The 14,519-nt window shown below is 37.0% G+C and overlaps 2 protein-coding genes across 15 annotated transcripts in view; one reads left to right on the top strand and one right to left on the bottom strand.

Annotated features, from left to right (window-relative positions):
• Positions 1-2,243: 2,243 nt before the first annotated feature.
• Positions 2,244-6,458, bottom strand: LOC141403822 (uncharacterized). Of its 4 annotated transcripts, none has more exons than XM_073986820.1 (4): positions 6,173-6,384; positions 5,564-5,796; positions 3,631-3,793; positions 2,244-3,564 (listed from the first exon to the last, which is right to left on the bottom strand). In XM_073986820.1, exons 3-4 carry the CDS (start codon positions 3,751-3,753, stop codon positions 2,485-2,487), a joined length of 1,203 nt encoding a protein of 400 aa, XP_073842921.1. In that variant the 5' UTR covers positions 3,754-3,793; positions 5,564-5,796; positions 6,173-6,384; the 3' UTR covers positions 2,244-2,484. The 4 variants fall into 4 exon arrangements, with proteins under 4 accessions (XP_073842921.1, XP_073842919.1, XP_073842920.1 ...); XM_073986818.1 differs by lacking the exon at positions 6,173-6,384 and adding an exon at positions 5,857-6,115; XM_073986819.1 differs by lacking the exon at positions 6,173-6,384 and adding an exon at positions 5,860-6,115.
• LOC141403769 (uncharacterized) overlaps positions 4,207-14,519 on the top strand; it is a 42,256-nt gene continuing 31,943 nt past the window's right edge. For 2 of the 11 annotated variants that reach the window (XM_073986708.1, XM_073986713.1), the window contains exons 1-3: positions 7,049-7,465; positions 7,533-7,899; positions 8,160-8,241. Coding sequence is in view for 3 of the 11 variants with exons in the window: in XM_073986703.1 (XP_073842804.1) it covers positions 11,568-11,690; positions 11,983-13,470 (1,611 nt within the window). In the remaining 8 variants the exon portion in view is untranslated. Of the gene's footprint in view, positions 5,052-6,581; positions 6,990-7,048; positions 7,466-7,532; positions 7,900-8,159; positions 8,242-11,482; positions 11,691-11,982; positions 13,599-14,519 lie in introns of those variants that run through there. The other 9 variants (XM_073986704.1, XM_073986703.1, XM_073986702.1 and 6 more) reach the window with 9 other exon arrangements.

Below are 14,519 nucleotides of genomic sequence, written 5' to 3'. Positions count from 1 at the left end.
ATCCACGTTTATTGTGCTTAAAGGGGCCTCCTAAAAATCTTAAGAAAATCCACGTTTATTGTGCTTAAAGGGGCCTCCTAAAAATCTTAAGAAAATCCATGTTTATTGTGCTTAAAGGGGCCTCCTAAAAATCTTTAATAAATCCACGTTTATTGTGCTTAAAGGGGCCTCCTAAAAATCTTAAGAAAATCCACGTTTATTGTGCTTAAAGGGGCCTCCTAAAAATCTTTAATAAATCCACGTTTATTGTGCTTAAAGGGGCCTCCTAAAAATCTTAAGAAAATCCACGTTTATTGTGCTTAAAGGGGCCTCCTAAAAATCTTTAATAAATCCACGTTTATTGTGCTTAAAGGGGCCTCCTAAAAATCTTAAGAAAATCCACGTTTATTGTGCTTAAAGGGGCCTCCTAAAAATCTTAAGAAAATCCATGTTTATTGTGCTTAAAGGGGCCTCCTAAAAATCTTTAATAAATCCACGTTTATTGTGCTTAAAGGGGCCTCCTAAAAATCTTAAGAAAATCCACGTTTATTGTGCTTAAAGGGGCCTCCTAAAAATCTTTAATAAATCCACGTTTATTGTGCTTAAAGGGGCCTCCTAAAAATCTTAAGAAAATCCACGTTTATTGTGCTTAAAGGGGCCTCCTAAAAATCTTAAGAAAATCCACGTTTATTGTGCTTAAAGGGGCCTCCTAAAAATCTTAAGAAAATCCACGTTTATTGTGCTTAAAGGGGCCTCCTAAAAATCTTTAATAAATCCACGTTTATTGTGCTCAAAAGGGGCCTCCTAAAAATCTTAAGAAAATCCACGTTTATTGTGCTTAAAGGGGCCTCCTAAAAATCTTTAATAAATCCACGTTTATTGTGCTCAAAAGGGGCCTCCTAAAAATCTTAAGAAAATCCACGTTTATTGTGCTTAAAGGGGCCTCCTAAAAATCTTTAAAAAATCCACGTTTATTGTGCTTAAAGGGACCTCCTAAAAATCTTTAAAAAATCCACGTTTATTGTGCTTAAAGGGACCTCCTAAAAATCTTTAAAAAATCCACGTTTATTGTGCTTAAAGGGACCTCCTAAAAATCTTTAAAAAATCCACGTTTATTGTGCTTAAAGGGACCTCCTAAAAATCTTTAAAAAATCCACGTTTATTGTGCTTAAAGGGACCTCCTAAAAATCTTTAAAAAATCCACGTTTATTGTGCTTAAAGGTACCTCCTAAAAATCTTTAAAAAATCCACCTTTATTGTGCTTAAAGGGACCTCCTAAAAATCTTTAAAAAAATCCACGTTTATTGTGCTTAAAGGGACCTCCTAAAAATCTTTAAAAAATCCACGTTTATTGTGCTTGAAAAATCCTAAAAATCTTTAAAAAATCCACGTTTATTGTGCTTAAAGGGACCTCCTAAAAATCTTTAAAAAAAATCCACGTTTATTGTGCTTAAAGGGACCTCCTAAAAATCTTTAAAAATCCACGTTTATTGTGCTTAAAGGGACCTCCTAAAAATCTTTAAAAAATCCACGTTTATTGTGCTTAAAGGGACCTTCTAAAAATCTTTAAAAAATCCACGTTTATTGTGCTTAAAGGGACCTCCAAAAATCTTTAAAAAAATCCACGTTTATTGTGCTTAAAGGGACCTCCTAAAAATCTTTACAAAATCCACGTTTATTGTGCTTAAAGGGACCTCCTAAAAATCTTTAAAAAATCCACGTTTATTGTGCTTAAAGGGACCTCCTAAAAATCTTTAAAAAATCCACGTTTATTGTGCTTAAAGGGACCTCCTAAAAATCTTTAAAAAATCCACGTTTATTGTGCTTAAAGGGACCTCCTAAAAATCTTTAAAAAATCCACGTTTATTGTGCTTAAAGGGACCTCCTAAAAATCTTTAAAAAATCCACGTTTATTGTGCTTAAAGGGACCTCCTAAAGATCCACGTTTATTGTGCTTAAAGGGGCTCATAAAAATCTTTAAAAAAACCACGTTTATTGTGCTTAAAGGGACCTCCTAAAAATCTTTAAAAAAATCCACGTTTATTGTGCTTAAAGGGACCTCCTAAAAACCTTTAAAAAATCCACGTTTATCGTGCTTAAAGGGACCTCCTAAAGATCCACGTTTATTGTGCTTAAAGGGACCTCCTAAAAATCTTTAAAAAATCCACGTTTATTGTGCTTAAAGGGACCTCCTAAAAATCTTTAAAAATCCACGTTTGTTGTCGTTTAAGGGACCTCCACCTAAAAACCTTTCATAACAGAAATGCTGTGTCAAACAAAATGGTGCATTTATTTTTTGTTTACAAAATTTGTATTTAATAAAAAGTTAATTTTTAACATAAAAAATAAATTTACCTTTTACCTCATAATTATATTATACATTAAAATATATTTTATTTATAAATTACATAAAACAAGGCACAGAAACTGTTGAGGAGTTTTAATCCTATTCCTAAAAAAACTTTATTTTAGCTTACATTTTGATTTAGGACGTTACGTTTAGACCTACTCTTCCCTAGTAGAATCATCTGTATCATATCTTAAAATATATTCTTCTTCGTCGCTGCATTCATCTAGTTCCACTGTTGCATCCATGCTTTCAGTGTTATTTTCTTCACAGTGTCTCGTTGCAATACCTTCATTTGGTCCCGTTGACATACCTTCATTTTTATGCTGCAGTATATGATGGCGATATTGGGTACGTTGTTTAAATGTGAGACTGCAGATGCTGCATATATGTTTGGTATTATGTTTTAACAAAACGTGGTTATTGTATTTGGAATAATTGGTGAATATTTTCGAACATAGATTACAACAATATAAACCCCTATCATTGGTTCTAAGGGGTGCAGTTATTTCTTTATCTTGGTCTTCTTCTCCTACCTCCTTTGTTTTATTAACTTTATAAATATTTTTGGTAAATGTATAGACATAGGAGGAATTCGTGGAAAGTCTTCCCTTGCCAGACCGTTTGTTAATACGAGGAGAATTCGTTTCACCTAATTTGCAATTGGATTCTATTTTCACAATGTGTTTTGATTGATTTTGATCTGAAGATTTTATGGTTGATTTTGGGGACGACCTTGAGGGACTTTTCTTGGAGGATAAATGTATGTGGCACGAGTGCTGTAATAACTGTTCCTTATGGCCAAACGATTCGTTGCAATGTTCACATCGTAAAGTTTTACAAATAATCTTATTTTTATCACTTGGACTTTGCTTTTTCATGGACCGCTGGATAGTAGATTCGGATGTGGGACTCTTTACTTCTTTTACTTTAACTGGAGATATTGCACATGTTTCGTTCTTCGGAATGAGCTCTTTGGTGTTATAGCCATGCAACCAAACACATGTTATGGACGATTCTTCCTTTGCATGCAGAAGTTCCTTGGTTTCCTTTTTGATCTTTATCGTATTTTTGTCATCTATTTTATTATCTTGAATTTCATTATTAAAACTTTTCGTATCCAAAAGTTTTATTTGAGCCAAACTTATTTTCTCCTGGAAGCTTTTAAAATCTTTAATAAATTCAAAACATTGTAAACATACAGAGCTTAAATGCTTGGCCTCATCCATATTAACCGTCTGTAAAATAGAATATGGAAGCAAAATTTAAAATTTGTATTTTTTGGAAGTTATTTTTTAATTTACCTCAGGATGAAAATACTTGTAGAGCATTTGATGCAGTTCACTGGTTTGTCCATCTTTGTTATAAAGTTTTTTGAAATCTTTACACTCATTAAGGCACAATCGGCAAATATCGACTTCAGTCATGCCAATCAAAGAGAATTCAGGCAATATCTACGTTTTGGGTCTGAAAAATATCAACAATAGGACAGAAAGATATCAAATTGATAACACAGGCCGCCCCTTTAATATCTAAAAAAATCCACGCTTATTCTACTTTAAACGGAACATTAAATATCTAAAAATCCACTTTTATTTTGCTCTAAGGGACCTCCTAAAAATCCACGTTTAGTGTGCTTTAAGGGATCTCCTAAAAATCTTTAAGAAAATTCACATTTATTGTGCTATAAGGGACCTCCTAAAAATCTTTAAAAATCCACGTTTATTTTGCATTAAGGGACCTCCTAAAAATCTTTAAAAAATCCACGTTTATCTGCTTAAAGGAACCTCCTCAAAGTCTTAAAAAAATCCACATTTGTTGTGCTATAAGGGACCTCCCAAAATCTTTAAAAATCCAATAAAAGCCTTTAAAAAAATCTACATTTATTGTGCTTTAAGGGATCTTCTAAAAATCTTAATTATTCTTCTCTAAAGAACCTAATAAAAATCTTTAAAAAAATCCATGTATATTCTTATCAAAGGGTTCTCCTACAAATTTTTAAAAAATCCACGTATATTCTTCTCTTAGGACCTTCTAAAAATCTTTGAAAAAAAAACTACGTATATTCTTATCTAAAGGAACTCCTAAAAATATACTATTACTTTGCTTTAATTCTACTTTAAGGAACCTTCAAAAGATCTATAAGAATACTCGAGTCTAAGGAGCCTCTTTAAAATTTTGAAAAGTACAAGTTTGTTGTGATCCATGGTTCAAAATCAAAAAATCTTTTAAATCCTATTTTTTTTTAATCCACGTTTATGCTTTCGTTTAAATGCCGCCTAGATTTCATTTTATTTGTCCTTCAAAGCGTCTGCGCCAAAAGACCTGCTGTTCCCTTAGAATACAGACACACAAAGCAGTGTGGACAGTTGTAAATGGCCAAAATAAAAATACCCGGTGTCGCCAATAAAATTTGTAGTTTTTTTTAGGAATAATTAATTAAAAAAGAATTGAAAATAGAGTGATAAATAATTAAACTAAAAGTATTCTAGAGGAAAAAGAATAAATATTACAAATTATTAAATTTATAATCCATTAATAACAAGATATAAAGTGGAATTAAGGAAAAAGTGGCGATTCAATGTGTTTCGGGGGTGTGTGTGTGAGTGTTTGGAAAATTTGTTTAAAGAAAAATCGCATTAAAAGGCATTAATTATAATAAAATAATAATAAATTGATATTTCATAACCAAACTGCAACAAACTAAAACAAAGGAACCAAGAAGGTACGTGAGTGCTATTTAGTTTTTTTCTCCATTGCATGAGACACCTTAATCATGGATGGCGTAGGTTCAATATTGATTTTTTAAGTTCAAGTTCATATGGTCAAGAAATTTACATACGAAACGTCGAACTCGGATGTGGGCAGGCGGATCCTTTAGGGTTGGTTGGGAATGTTAAAACTTTTTGCTTTGGGACATACCTAGTATGTCGTAGGTATATTTTTTTCATTTGAGAATTTTCTAAATGATATTTTCTGTAAGTTTACAGAGTGTTGGCTCACATCTTCATCGCATGTACCTATGTTAGATATTTATTTCACTAATCCAACAGGAATCGCTGTCCACAATAGTGTATCCGATAACATCTCTTCATGGTCCAAAACATTGAAAATAAGTATAAGGACTCCACCAATTTCCCAAACTAGTGACAAGATTATATTGTTTGCAGTTAAATACAAAAGAAAGGGGTTTCCTATGGACATGCCTCAAAACATAGATTTCGTTGGAACACGTACCTATAAGGAGTTCACCAATTTGCCAAATCTTTCACACTACAAAGAGTGAATGGTTGTTTAGCTTGATGAAATAGATATGGATTATGACAGAGTTATAGATCATTCATTGATTAACGAATTTAATGCTGCGATCCTCATATCAGGCCTAGTCTACGATTAGGAACACAGACTTTGCTGTATGAAGAGAAGGTTTAACCACAATCCTCACGGAAATTCACAACCGACAATTTTGCCTATAAATAAGAAAATATGTATTGCTTAAACATATTCAATTTATTATAGTAACAACATACTACCAAAACTATCTACATTTCCAAGTAATTATTAATACGATTCTTTGTTTTTTGTTTTTGGTACCATCAAACAAAGACTCCCTTGCATTAAGATTTGCAAATCGTGGGTGGAAAGGGATATTCCCGCTATAGATTCCGCTTTTAACAACAAATTATTAATAAAGTAATTGTTTACGATGTATTAGATAAATCCAAGTATTCTTTTAACAAATTTACAGGGATTTGTTTTCCCTGACAGCAACTCTCTCTCATATGTATCTGACTTTTGCATTAATTAAAAAAGAAAGAAAACGGAAGATTTGCATTTTAAACTCACCTTTAGATAAAAAAATATTGATAAATTGTGTTAAATTAGGTATCAAAACATTCAACAATTTCCAAAGTATTTTTTTTTTTGACTTTTGTATTCTCTCACAGTCACTTCCGCACATTCATTAGCACTCTTAAAAGGAAACTAAATAAAAACACAGTAAATTTAATTTGAATCTATAATCAATACATTTTTACAGAAAATATGCGTTTTTTTATTTTCTTATCTCCTATTTTGCTACTAATTTATTATTAAATAATTAAATAAAACAAATCCCAATACAGTGGTCGATAAACATTGAGAGAGAGAGAGCAACAATAGATCGCATTGGGAGAGAAATTTCTCATTCATTCCACAATGTTTTGCTTGACATTTGCCAGCCAGCAGCAATTTGTAAACAAACCGTGTACATGAGAGATTTGTTTATCGATTTTTGTATGTGTATGGGTGTATGTGGAACGACAGATCTTGTGGGTTGTGGATTTGGATTTTGTATGACACACAGAGTTGTATTTTTAATCATACGAAACAGAAGCTCAAAAGCAAAATCCACAACAATAAATTGTATTTTTTGTAGAATATTTGATTAGTGGGTAAAAAATCAATAAAGGAAAGAAAATATTGCAATAGAACTAAAAACAAGATTTCATTGCAAATGTAATTAAGATTTCTTTAAAAAGTGAGCAAATAATCGTGTAAATTAGTTGAAAAGTTCGTTGTGAAACTAAAGTGCTAGCATCATATTTGCTAAAAAAACGTGAAAAAAGATTGCAGAGACGCCACCAACTCCCCGCTTGAAAGCGTTTTGGAACTGTGGTGTGTGGTATGTATTCATGGAAAAAATCAAAGGAAATGACTAAATAAAATTCGCATATTTTGTAGATCAATAGGATGCCATTATTGGTGCTGGGCAAAAGAAGTAGCCCCGTTAGTGTTTTGGTTTATATTGCGAAATTCCATTGAAGAACTTCAACTACCTTTTGTTGATTTTGGGGCATATCTTTCCTTTACCGACAGTGTTCGAATATGAAATTGTCACCACAGATAGTGCTTTTTATGCTGATTCCAAGGCTGTATAACTTTTGTTGGGGAAATGTATACTTCCCGAGATATGGGACTCTGAAGTTCCGAAAATTCCCTTATTGAAAGGCCTGCTACTTAGAGAAAATTTTTAATTTAAAAGAAAATGGTGTTCCCGTTCCCGAGATTGGCTCCTGTCCATAGGAGAAAATCATTAATCCCCTGCCGAAGGCCGGCTAATTAAAGAAACTTAACATTTAAAAAAATTGCGAACTGTCGGTAAGGGAAATTTGTTCCTTGCTATTTTAAGGTCTATAGAGGCAGTATTGTTATATTTCATTTGTAGATTGACGACCCGACACCATTACCGGCATTGATGCTGCCTTTTTGGAAGATTTTTTTTTTTTCAAACACATCAAGTAATTGCCTCATCCAATATCGTTCAGCCAACACCCACGATATGGGTTTGTTTCAATAGGTTCACCCTATAGACGTGGACCATACAAGTAATCCACTTAATTGCAAGCGATAGTAATGTCCATATACAGCACATTTAGGAAACTCTAAATGTCATTGACGTGTTTTAATGGATGTTAAGAGGGATTAATAACCATCTGCACTGCATTAGATAACCCTAAATTTGATCCTGAACTACAGAAGATAACCTTAAGGGTCATCTGCACTGAGGTCCATCTCATGTTTAAAAGGATAATGTAAGAGACTTTTACTATATATAACAAGGCGTAGAACGTTATTAGTCATTAGACACTATGTAGAGAGATCCTAAGGATATTATACTCGTTGATTAAGGGACCAGACAGAAATTTTCTACGTGGCGTATGCCCACAAGTTTCATAATTTTAATTTTAGTTATATGGGCATTTGTCTTTTCTGATTATTATTTTTCTTCTGATATCCATTCAATATTTTAATCTTCAAAGAATTTAACCCATTTTTTTCTTTTACCATTCAGTTGAAACATTAATTGCAGTTGTCTCTTGTTCACATCATATGGGAAGTTCCGTACACCAATAAGCACCTGCCAACATTACCAGGTAGGTTATTAAAAACTATATTCATATTTTATTAGCTGTAATATTAAGAACATTTGAGCCGACAATTTGCATTACAAAAGAAAAGATTAAGAAGAGATTAAGTTAAACAAGTTGTTATTTCCTAAAAAAGGCAAAATGTTTAAATTTCCTTGAGAAGTTGGTTTAGCGAGGAACTAAGTATCTCAAAGGCATTAATATTTTAAAAATCGTTGTGTTTGTCCATTCAGGCCGCATAAACATAAAAACGGGATATAAAAATAACGAGGGAGCAAAGAGGTAAGTATTTTTTTGCACGTTACAAAATGTTCATGTGAAACGTGATCTTCATTGAATTTATGAAGTGTGGGATAATTCCTAATTTACACTCATGTGCAGTACGCGAATTTAATTATTTTTTTAAGAATTATCTGACATTGCCATAATGACATTCGTTCCTCGTTTGTAACGATAACTCATACGTTGAATAACACTATAATAGATACATTTGCTCTCCACCATCGGTTGTGTGATGCAGTCTAAACACCCCAAGGGTCCTCTACTAAAGAGTAGACGACCCCAAGGGTCCTCTACTAAAGAGTAGACGACCCCAAGGGTCCTCTACTAAAGAGTAGACGACCCCAAGGGTCCTCTACTAAAGAGTAGACGACCCCAAGGGTCCTCTACTAAAGAGTAGACGACCCCAAGGGTCCTCTACTAAAGAGTAGACGACCCCAAGGGTCCTCTACTAAAGAGTAGACGACCCCAAGGGTCCTCTACTAAAGAGTAGACGACCCCAAGGGTCCTCTACTAAAGAGTAGACGACCCCAAGGGTCCTCTACTAAAGAGTAGACGACCCCAAGGGTCCTCTACTAAAGAGTAGACGACCCCAAGGGTCATCTACTACAGAGTAGACGACCCCAAAGGTCCTCTACTAAAGAGTAGACGACCTCAAGGGTCCTCTACTAAAGAGTAGACGACCCCAAGGGTACTCTACTATAGCGTAAACGACCCCAAGGGTACTCTACTATAGCGTAGACGACCCCAAGGGTACTCTACTATAGCGTAGACGACCCCAAGGGTCCTCTACTATAGAGTAGACGACCCCAAGGGTCCTCTACTATAGAGTAGACGACCCCAAGGGTCCTCTACTATAGAGTAGACGACCCCAAGGGTCCTCTACTATAGAGTAGACGACCCCAAGGGTCCTCTACTATAGAGTAGACGACCCCAAGGGTCCTCTACTATAGAGTAGACGACCCCAAGGGTCCTCTACTATAGAGACCCCAAGTGTCCTCTACTATAGAGTAGACGACCCCAAGGGTCCTCTACTATAGAGTAGACGACCCCAAGGGTCCTCTACTATAGAGTAGACGACCCCAAGGGTCCTCTACTATAGAGTAGACGACCCCAAGGGTCCTCTACTATAGAGTAGACGACCCCAAGGGTCCTCTACTATAGAGTAGACGACCCCAAGGGTCCTCTACTATAGAGTAGACGACCCCAAGGGTCCTCTACTATAGAGTAGACGACCACAAGGGTCCTCTACTATAGAGTAGACGACCCCAAGGGTCCTCTACTATAGAGTAGACGACCCCAAGGGTCCTCTACTATAGAGACCCCAAGTGTCCTCTACTATAGAGTAGACGACCCCAAGGGTCCTCTACTATAGAGTAGACGACCCCAAGGGTCCTCTACTATAGAGTAGACGACCCCAAGGGTCCTCTACTATAGAGTAGACGACCCCAAGGGTCCTCTACTATAGAGTAGACGACCCCAAGGGTCCTCTACTATAGAGTAGACGACCCCAAGGGTCCTCTACTATAGAGTAGAAGACCCCAAGGGTCCTCTACTATAGAGTAGACGACCCCAAGGGTCCTCTACTATAGAGTAGACGACCCCAAGGGTCCTCTACTACAGAGTAGACGACCCCAAGGGTCCTCTACTATAAAGTAGACGACCCCAAGGGTCCTCTACTATAAAGTAGACGACCCCAAGGGTCCTCTACTATAAAGTAGACGACCCCAAGGGTCCTCTACTATAAAGTAGACGACTCCAAGGGTCCTCTACTATAGAATGGACGACCCCATGGGTCCTCTACTATGGAGTAGATGACCCAAGAGCCCTCTACTATAGAGTAGACGACCCCAAGGGTCCTCTACTATAGAGTAGACGACCCCAAGGGTCCTCTACTATAGAGTAGACGACCCCAAGGGTCCTCTACTATAGAGTAGACGACCCCAAGGGTCCTCTACTATAGAGTAGACGACCCCAAGGGTCCTCTACTATAGAGTAGACGACCCCAAAGGTCCTCTACTATAGAGTAGATGACCCCAAAGGGTCTTCTAAAGAGTGGAAGGTCCCAAGGGCCTTCTACTATAGTGTAGACTACAAATTAAGTGGAACCATGGATTCTATAGGTCCCCTAAGAATCTCCAAGGGTACTATACTATAGAATATACGACCCCAAGGGTCCTCTACTATAGAGTAGACGACCCAAAGGGTCCTCTACTATGTAGTAGACGAACCCAAGGGTCCTCTACTATATATATAGTAGACGACCGCAAGGGTCCTCTACTATAGAGTAACCGATCTGAGTGGTCCTCTACTATAGAGTAGACGACCCCAAGGGTTCTCTTCTATTTAGTAGACGATTCCAAGGGTCCTCTACTATACAGTAACCGATCTGAGTGGTCCTCTACTATGGAGTAGACGACACCATGGATACTCTAGTATGGAGTCGATGACCCCAAGGTTCCTGTACTATGAAGTACACGACCCCAAAGGGTCCTCGGCTATGAAGTAGATGACCCTAGAATTTCTCTTTTATAGAGTAAACGATCGCAAGGGTTCTCGGCTATGGAGTACATGAACCCAAGGCCCCTCTCCTTTGAAGTCGAAGCCTCCAAGTCTTCTACTATGGAGTCGAAGGCCCCAAGAGTCTTTTACTATAGAGTAGGTGAACCCAACGGTCCGTACTTTAGAGCTGCCGATCTCTACGATTCTCCACTTAAAATTAGGTGGAACCTATGATTCTACAGGTCCCCTATGGATCTCTATTATAGATTAAATAACGGCGACGTCCGTGCTAGATCCTATGCTATTGAATAAATGAACCAAGATTTTAGGGTCATTAATTTTTTATGTACCTGTAGGCCTATTCTGTAACTTTTTTTGATTGCAATTTTTTAACTCGAACTTAAAAATACTCGTTTAAAAAAGTTTCTCTAAAACGATTTTTCCTTTTTTGGTTTCTTTTTAATAGAACTTTGTTCCTTCTCTGCCCATTTATTTTGTGGCATAAGTCGCTCTCGCAAAATTTTTTAGATGGTGGGGAATGCTCTGCAAAGATGTCTCAGAAGAATAGCTGCCGTTTATGTGTGAAGTGGTGCGAAAACTTTAAAAGTCTTTACGATGATAGTGGTCAACCAAATGCCTTATACGAAATCATTGTAAAATATTTTCATCCCACGGTAAGAATGATGATGATGATCACCACCCACCCTCCCATCATGCATATATGTTAACATTTATTGGTAAATTGCTACGTAAAAGCGATTGGATTGGCCACCGAAAGAAGTCTCGCCCATGACACAAACAAAAACGCAAGCTACTTCTGAGATGTGAAAAGCATTTTTTCTTTTGCAAATTCCGAACAACTTCAAGTGAAATTTGTTACTGATACACCTTCCACTCGCTTTGGTAGTAATTTATCACTAAATTGCCTGGTTTTGTAAAAATCTGTTAATTGATTTTAAATCTTAGGTTTTGAATATCGAAAAGTACACCTACCTACATGGAATTTGTCGCCAATGTTGGATTCACATCAAAGAGTTTACAACTTTTCAAAAATCCATTAAAGAGGCCCAAATAAATCTACTCAGTTCCTTTCCTGAGTTTCTAAATGATGCAAAATTGGAAGAGGACTTTGAGTGTGGCAACAATGCAGACAATATTCAATTTGTCATAACCTCAAATGTTAACATCAAAGATGAATTTGACGATAATGAAGCGGGGGTAACATGTGAGGAATATCTTGAAGATGATTACAATAACTCTCCGCATAGTCAACAGTATGAAACAAATATTATTAATATAGAAGAATTAAGTGATGGAGATGGTGGTAATTTTGAAGGTGAGGGAGGAGAATCAATTTTACTTAACAACGATGAAACTGAAGACGATGAGGCCAACCAAATGGAATTGTTACGTTTACAAAATGAATTTGAACAGCAGCAGCAACAACACAATATTGATGAAATGAATGCTGCTTCTGGGTCCTCGAATTATAACTCCCACGATTTTCAGGAAATGCCACAAACTAACAATGAAATTCCCAGTGAAAGTCAGGTAGCCCAGGATTTATACCATGATCCATGGAACGAAGAAATGACAATTGTGGCGGAAGATTTGCCGTTTGGTGATGGCTCTCACACACAATTTACCCACGATGAAGGGCAAGAAGTCTTTAACCCATCAACGGATACTGGCCAAGCCACAAATGAGGACTCCTCAATAGTCTTACTAAATGATGAATATCAGCTAGAACCTGCAATGATTTTTAAATGTAAATTTTGTGGCTACTTTTGGAAATCCAAAAAGGAATTGAAATCCCATGTCATGCAGCAGCATAGGGAACAATTGAGGAAAAACAGAAACACGCCACAAACCAGCAGCAGCAGCACTACCTCCAACAATCGGAGTTTATTGCAAGCGCCCAAAGAACGCCTTACACAAAGACCAGCTCAACACAATTCCAAGCCCCCAGAAACGCTATTAAAAGAAAGCAGTCACCATCATCAACCGCTTCCTCCACTAATTCCAAAGAAATATATACTCAATAAAGATCTGAAAACGAATACCACTGTATCCAAAACAAAAAGCGTTGATGATTTCAAACTCTTGCAATTGGAATGCAAAGCCTGTACTAAATGTTTTAATACCGAAAAGGAATTCAATGGGCATCGTTGTATACGTACCATTATTAAGCCGAGAACTGAAATTGCCGTGGGCAAGAGGACTTTTAAAATACCAGTCACAGCAACTAAAATGTTGCAGCATTCAAAAAGTTTACAAAATAAATCACAATCTTCGTCTTCTTCGGCCTCCGCTGCCGCAGCCAATGCTCCCAGTTGGATATATGCCTGTGCATTTTGTCCGAAATCTTATTCAACATATGGTGAACTGAATCACCATCGTGAAAAGGAACATCCTTTGGAACAGAATACAAAATATCTTAAAATTCTGCGATAAAATAACATTTTAATTTATTTTTATTATTCTTTAGTTTTGATTGAAATAATTTCGTAATTTTTGATTATTTCTTTTTCGGCGGAATTGAAATAAAATAAAAAAATATAATTTTGTAATAAATAAATTAAGGAAAGTTGTTTTTTTTTCTATTTTAGATTTATGGAGTAAGCCTTAATTACTCTTCTAAACAACAACAGGTTTTATCTACTTTATATAGGATGAAACCATGGTTCATCTACTCTACAGTAGACGACCCCAGAGTTCATCTACTCTACAGTAGACGACCCCAGGGTTCATCTACTCTACAGTAGACGACCCCAGGGTTCATCTACTCTACAGTAGACGAACCCAGGGTTCATCTACTCTACAGTAGACGAACCCAGGGTTCATCTACTCTACAGTAGACGACCCCAGGGTTCATCTACTCTACAGTAGACGAACCCAGGGTTCATCTACTCTACAGTAGACGAACCCAGGGTTCATCTACTCTACAGTAGACGAACCCAGGGTTCATCTACTCTACAGTAGACGACCCCAGGGTTCATCTACTCTACAGTTGACGACCCCAGGGTTCATCTACTCTACAGTAGACGACCCCAGGGTTCATCTACTCTACAGTAGACGACCCCAGGGTTCATCTACTCTACAGTAGACGACCCCAGGGTTCATCTACTCTACAGTAGACGACCCCAGGGTTCATCTACTCTACAGTAGACGACCCCAGGGTTCATCTACTCTACAGTAGACGACCCCAGGGTTCATCTACTCTACAGTAGACGACCCCAGGGTTCATCTACTCTACAGTAGACGACCCCAGCGTTCATCTACTCTACAGTAGACGACCCCAGGGTTCATCTACTCTACAGTAGACGACCCCAGCGTTCATCTACTCTACAGTAGACGACCCCAGCGTTCATCTACTCTACAGTAGACGACCCCAGCGTTCATCTACTCTACAGTAGACGACCCCAGCGTTCATCTACTCTACAGTAGACGACCCCAGCGTTCATCTACTCTACAGTAGACGACCCCAGCGTTCATCTACTCTA

The sequence above is a fragment of the Musca autumnalis genome, unplaced genomic scaffold (genome assembly GCF_047663935.1).
Source record: "Musca autumnalis isolate F117 unplaced genomic scaffold, ASM4766393v1 scaffold_4, whole genome shotgun sequence".
Classification (NCBI taxonomy): Eukaryota; Metazoa; Arthropoda; class Insecta; order Diptera; family Muscidae; genus Musca; species Musca autumnalis.
This window is presented reverse-complemented; position numbering and strand designations above follow the sequence as displayed.

Excerpts from the sequence above, each read along its gene's own strand:
- LOC141403822 (XM_073986817.1), bottom strand. The coding sequence starts at position 3,753 with ATGACTGAAGTCGATATTTGCCGATTGTGCCTTAATGAGTGTAAAGAT. Across the intron at positions 3,565-3,630 it reads ACAAGTATTTTCATCCTGAG|ACGGTTAATATGGATGAGGC; the intron begins GTAAATTAAAAA and ends TCTATTTTACAG.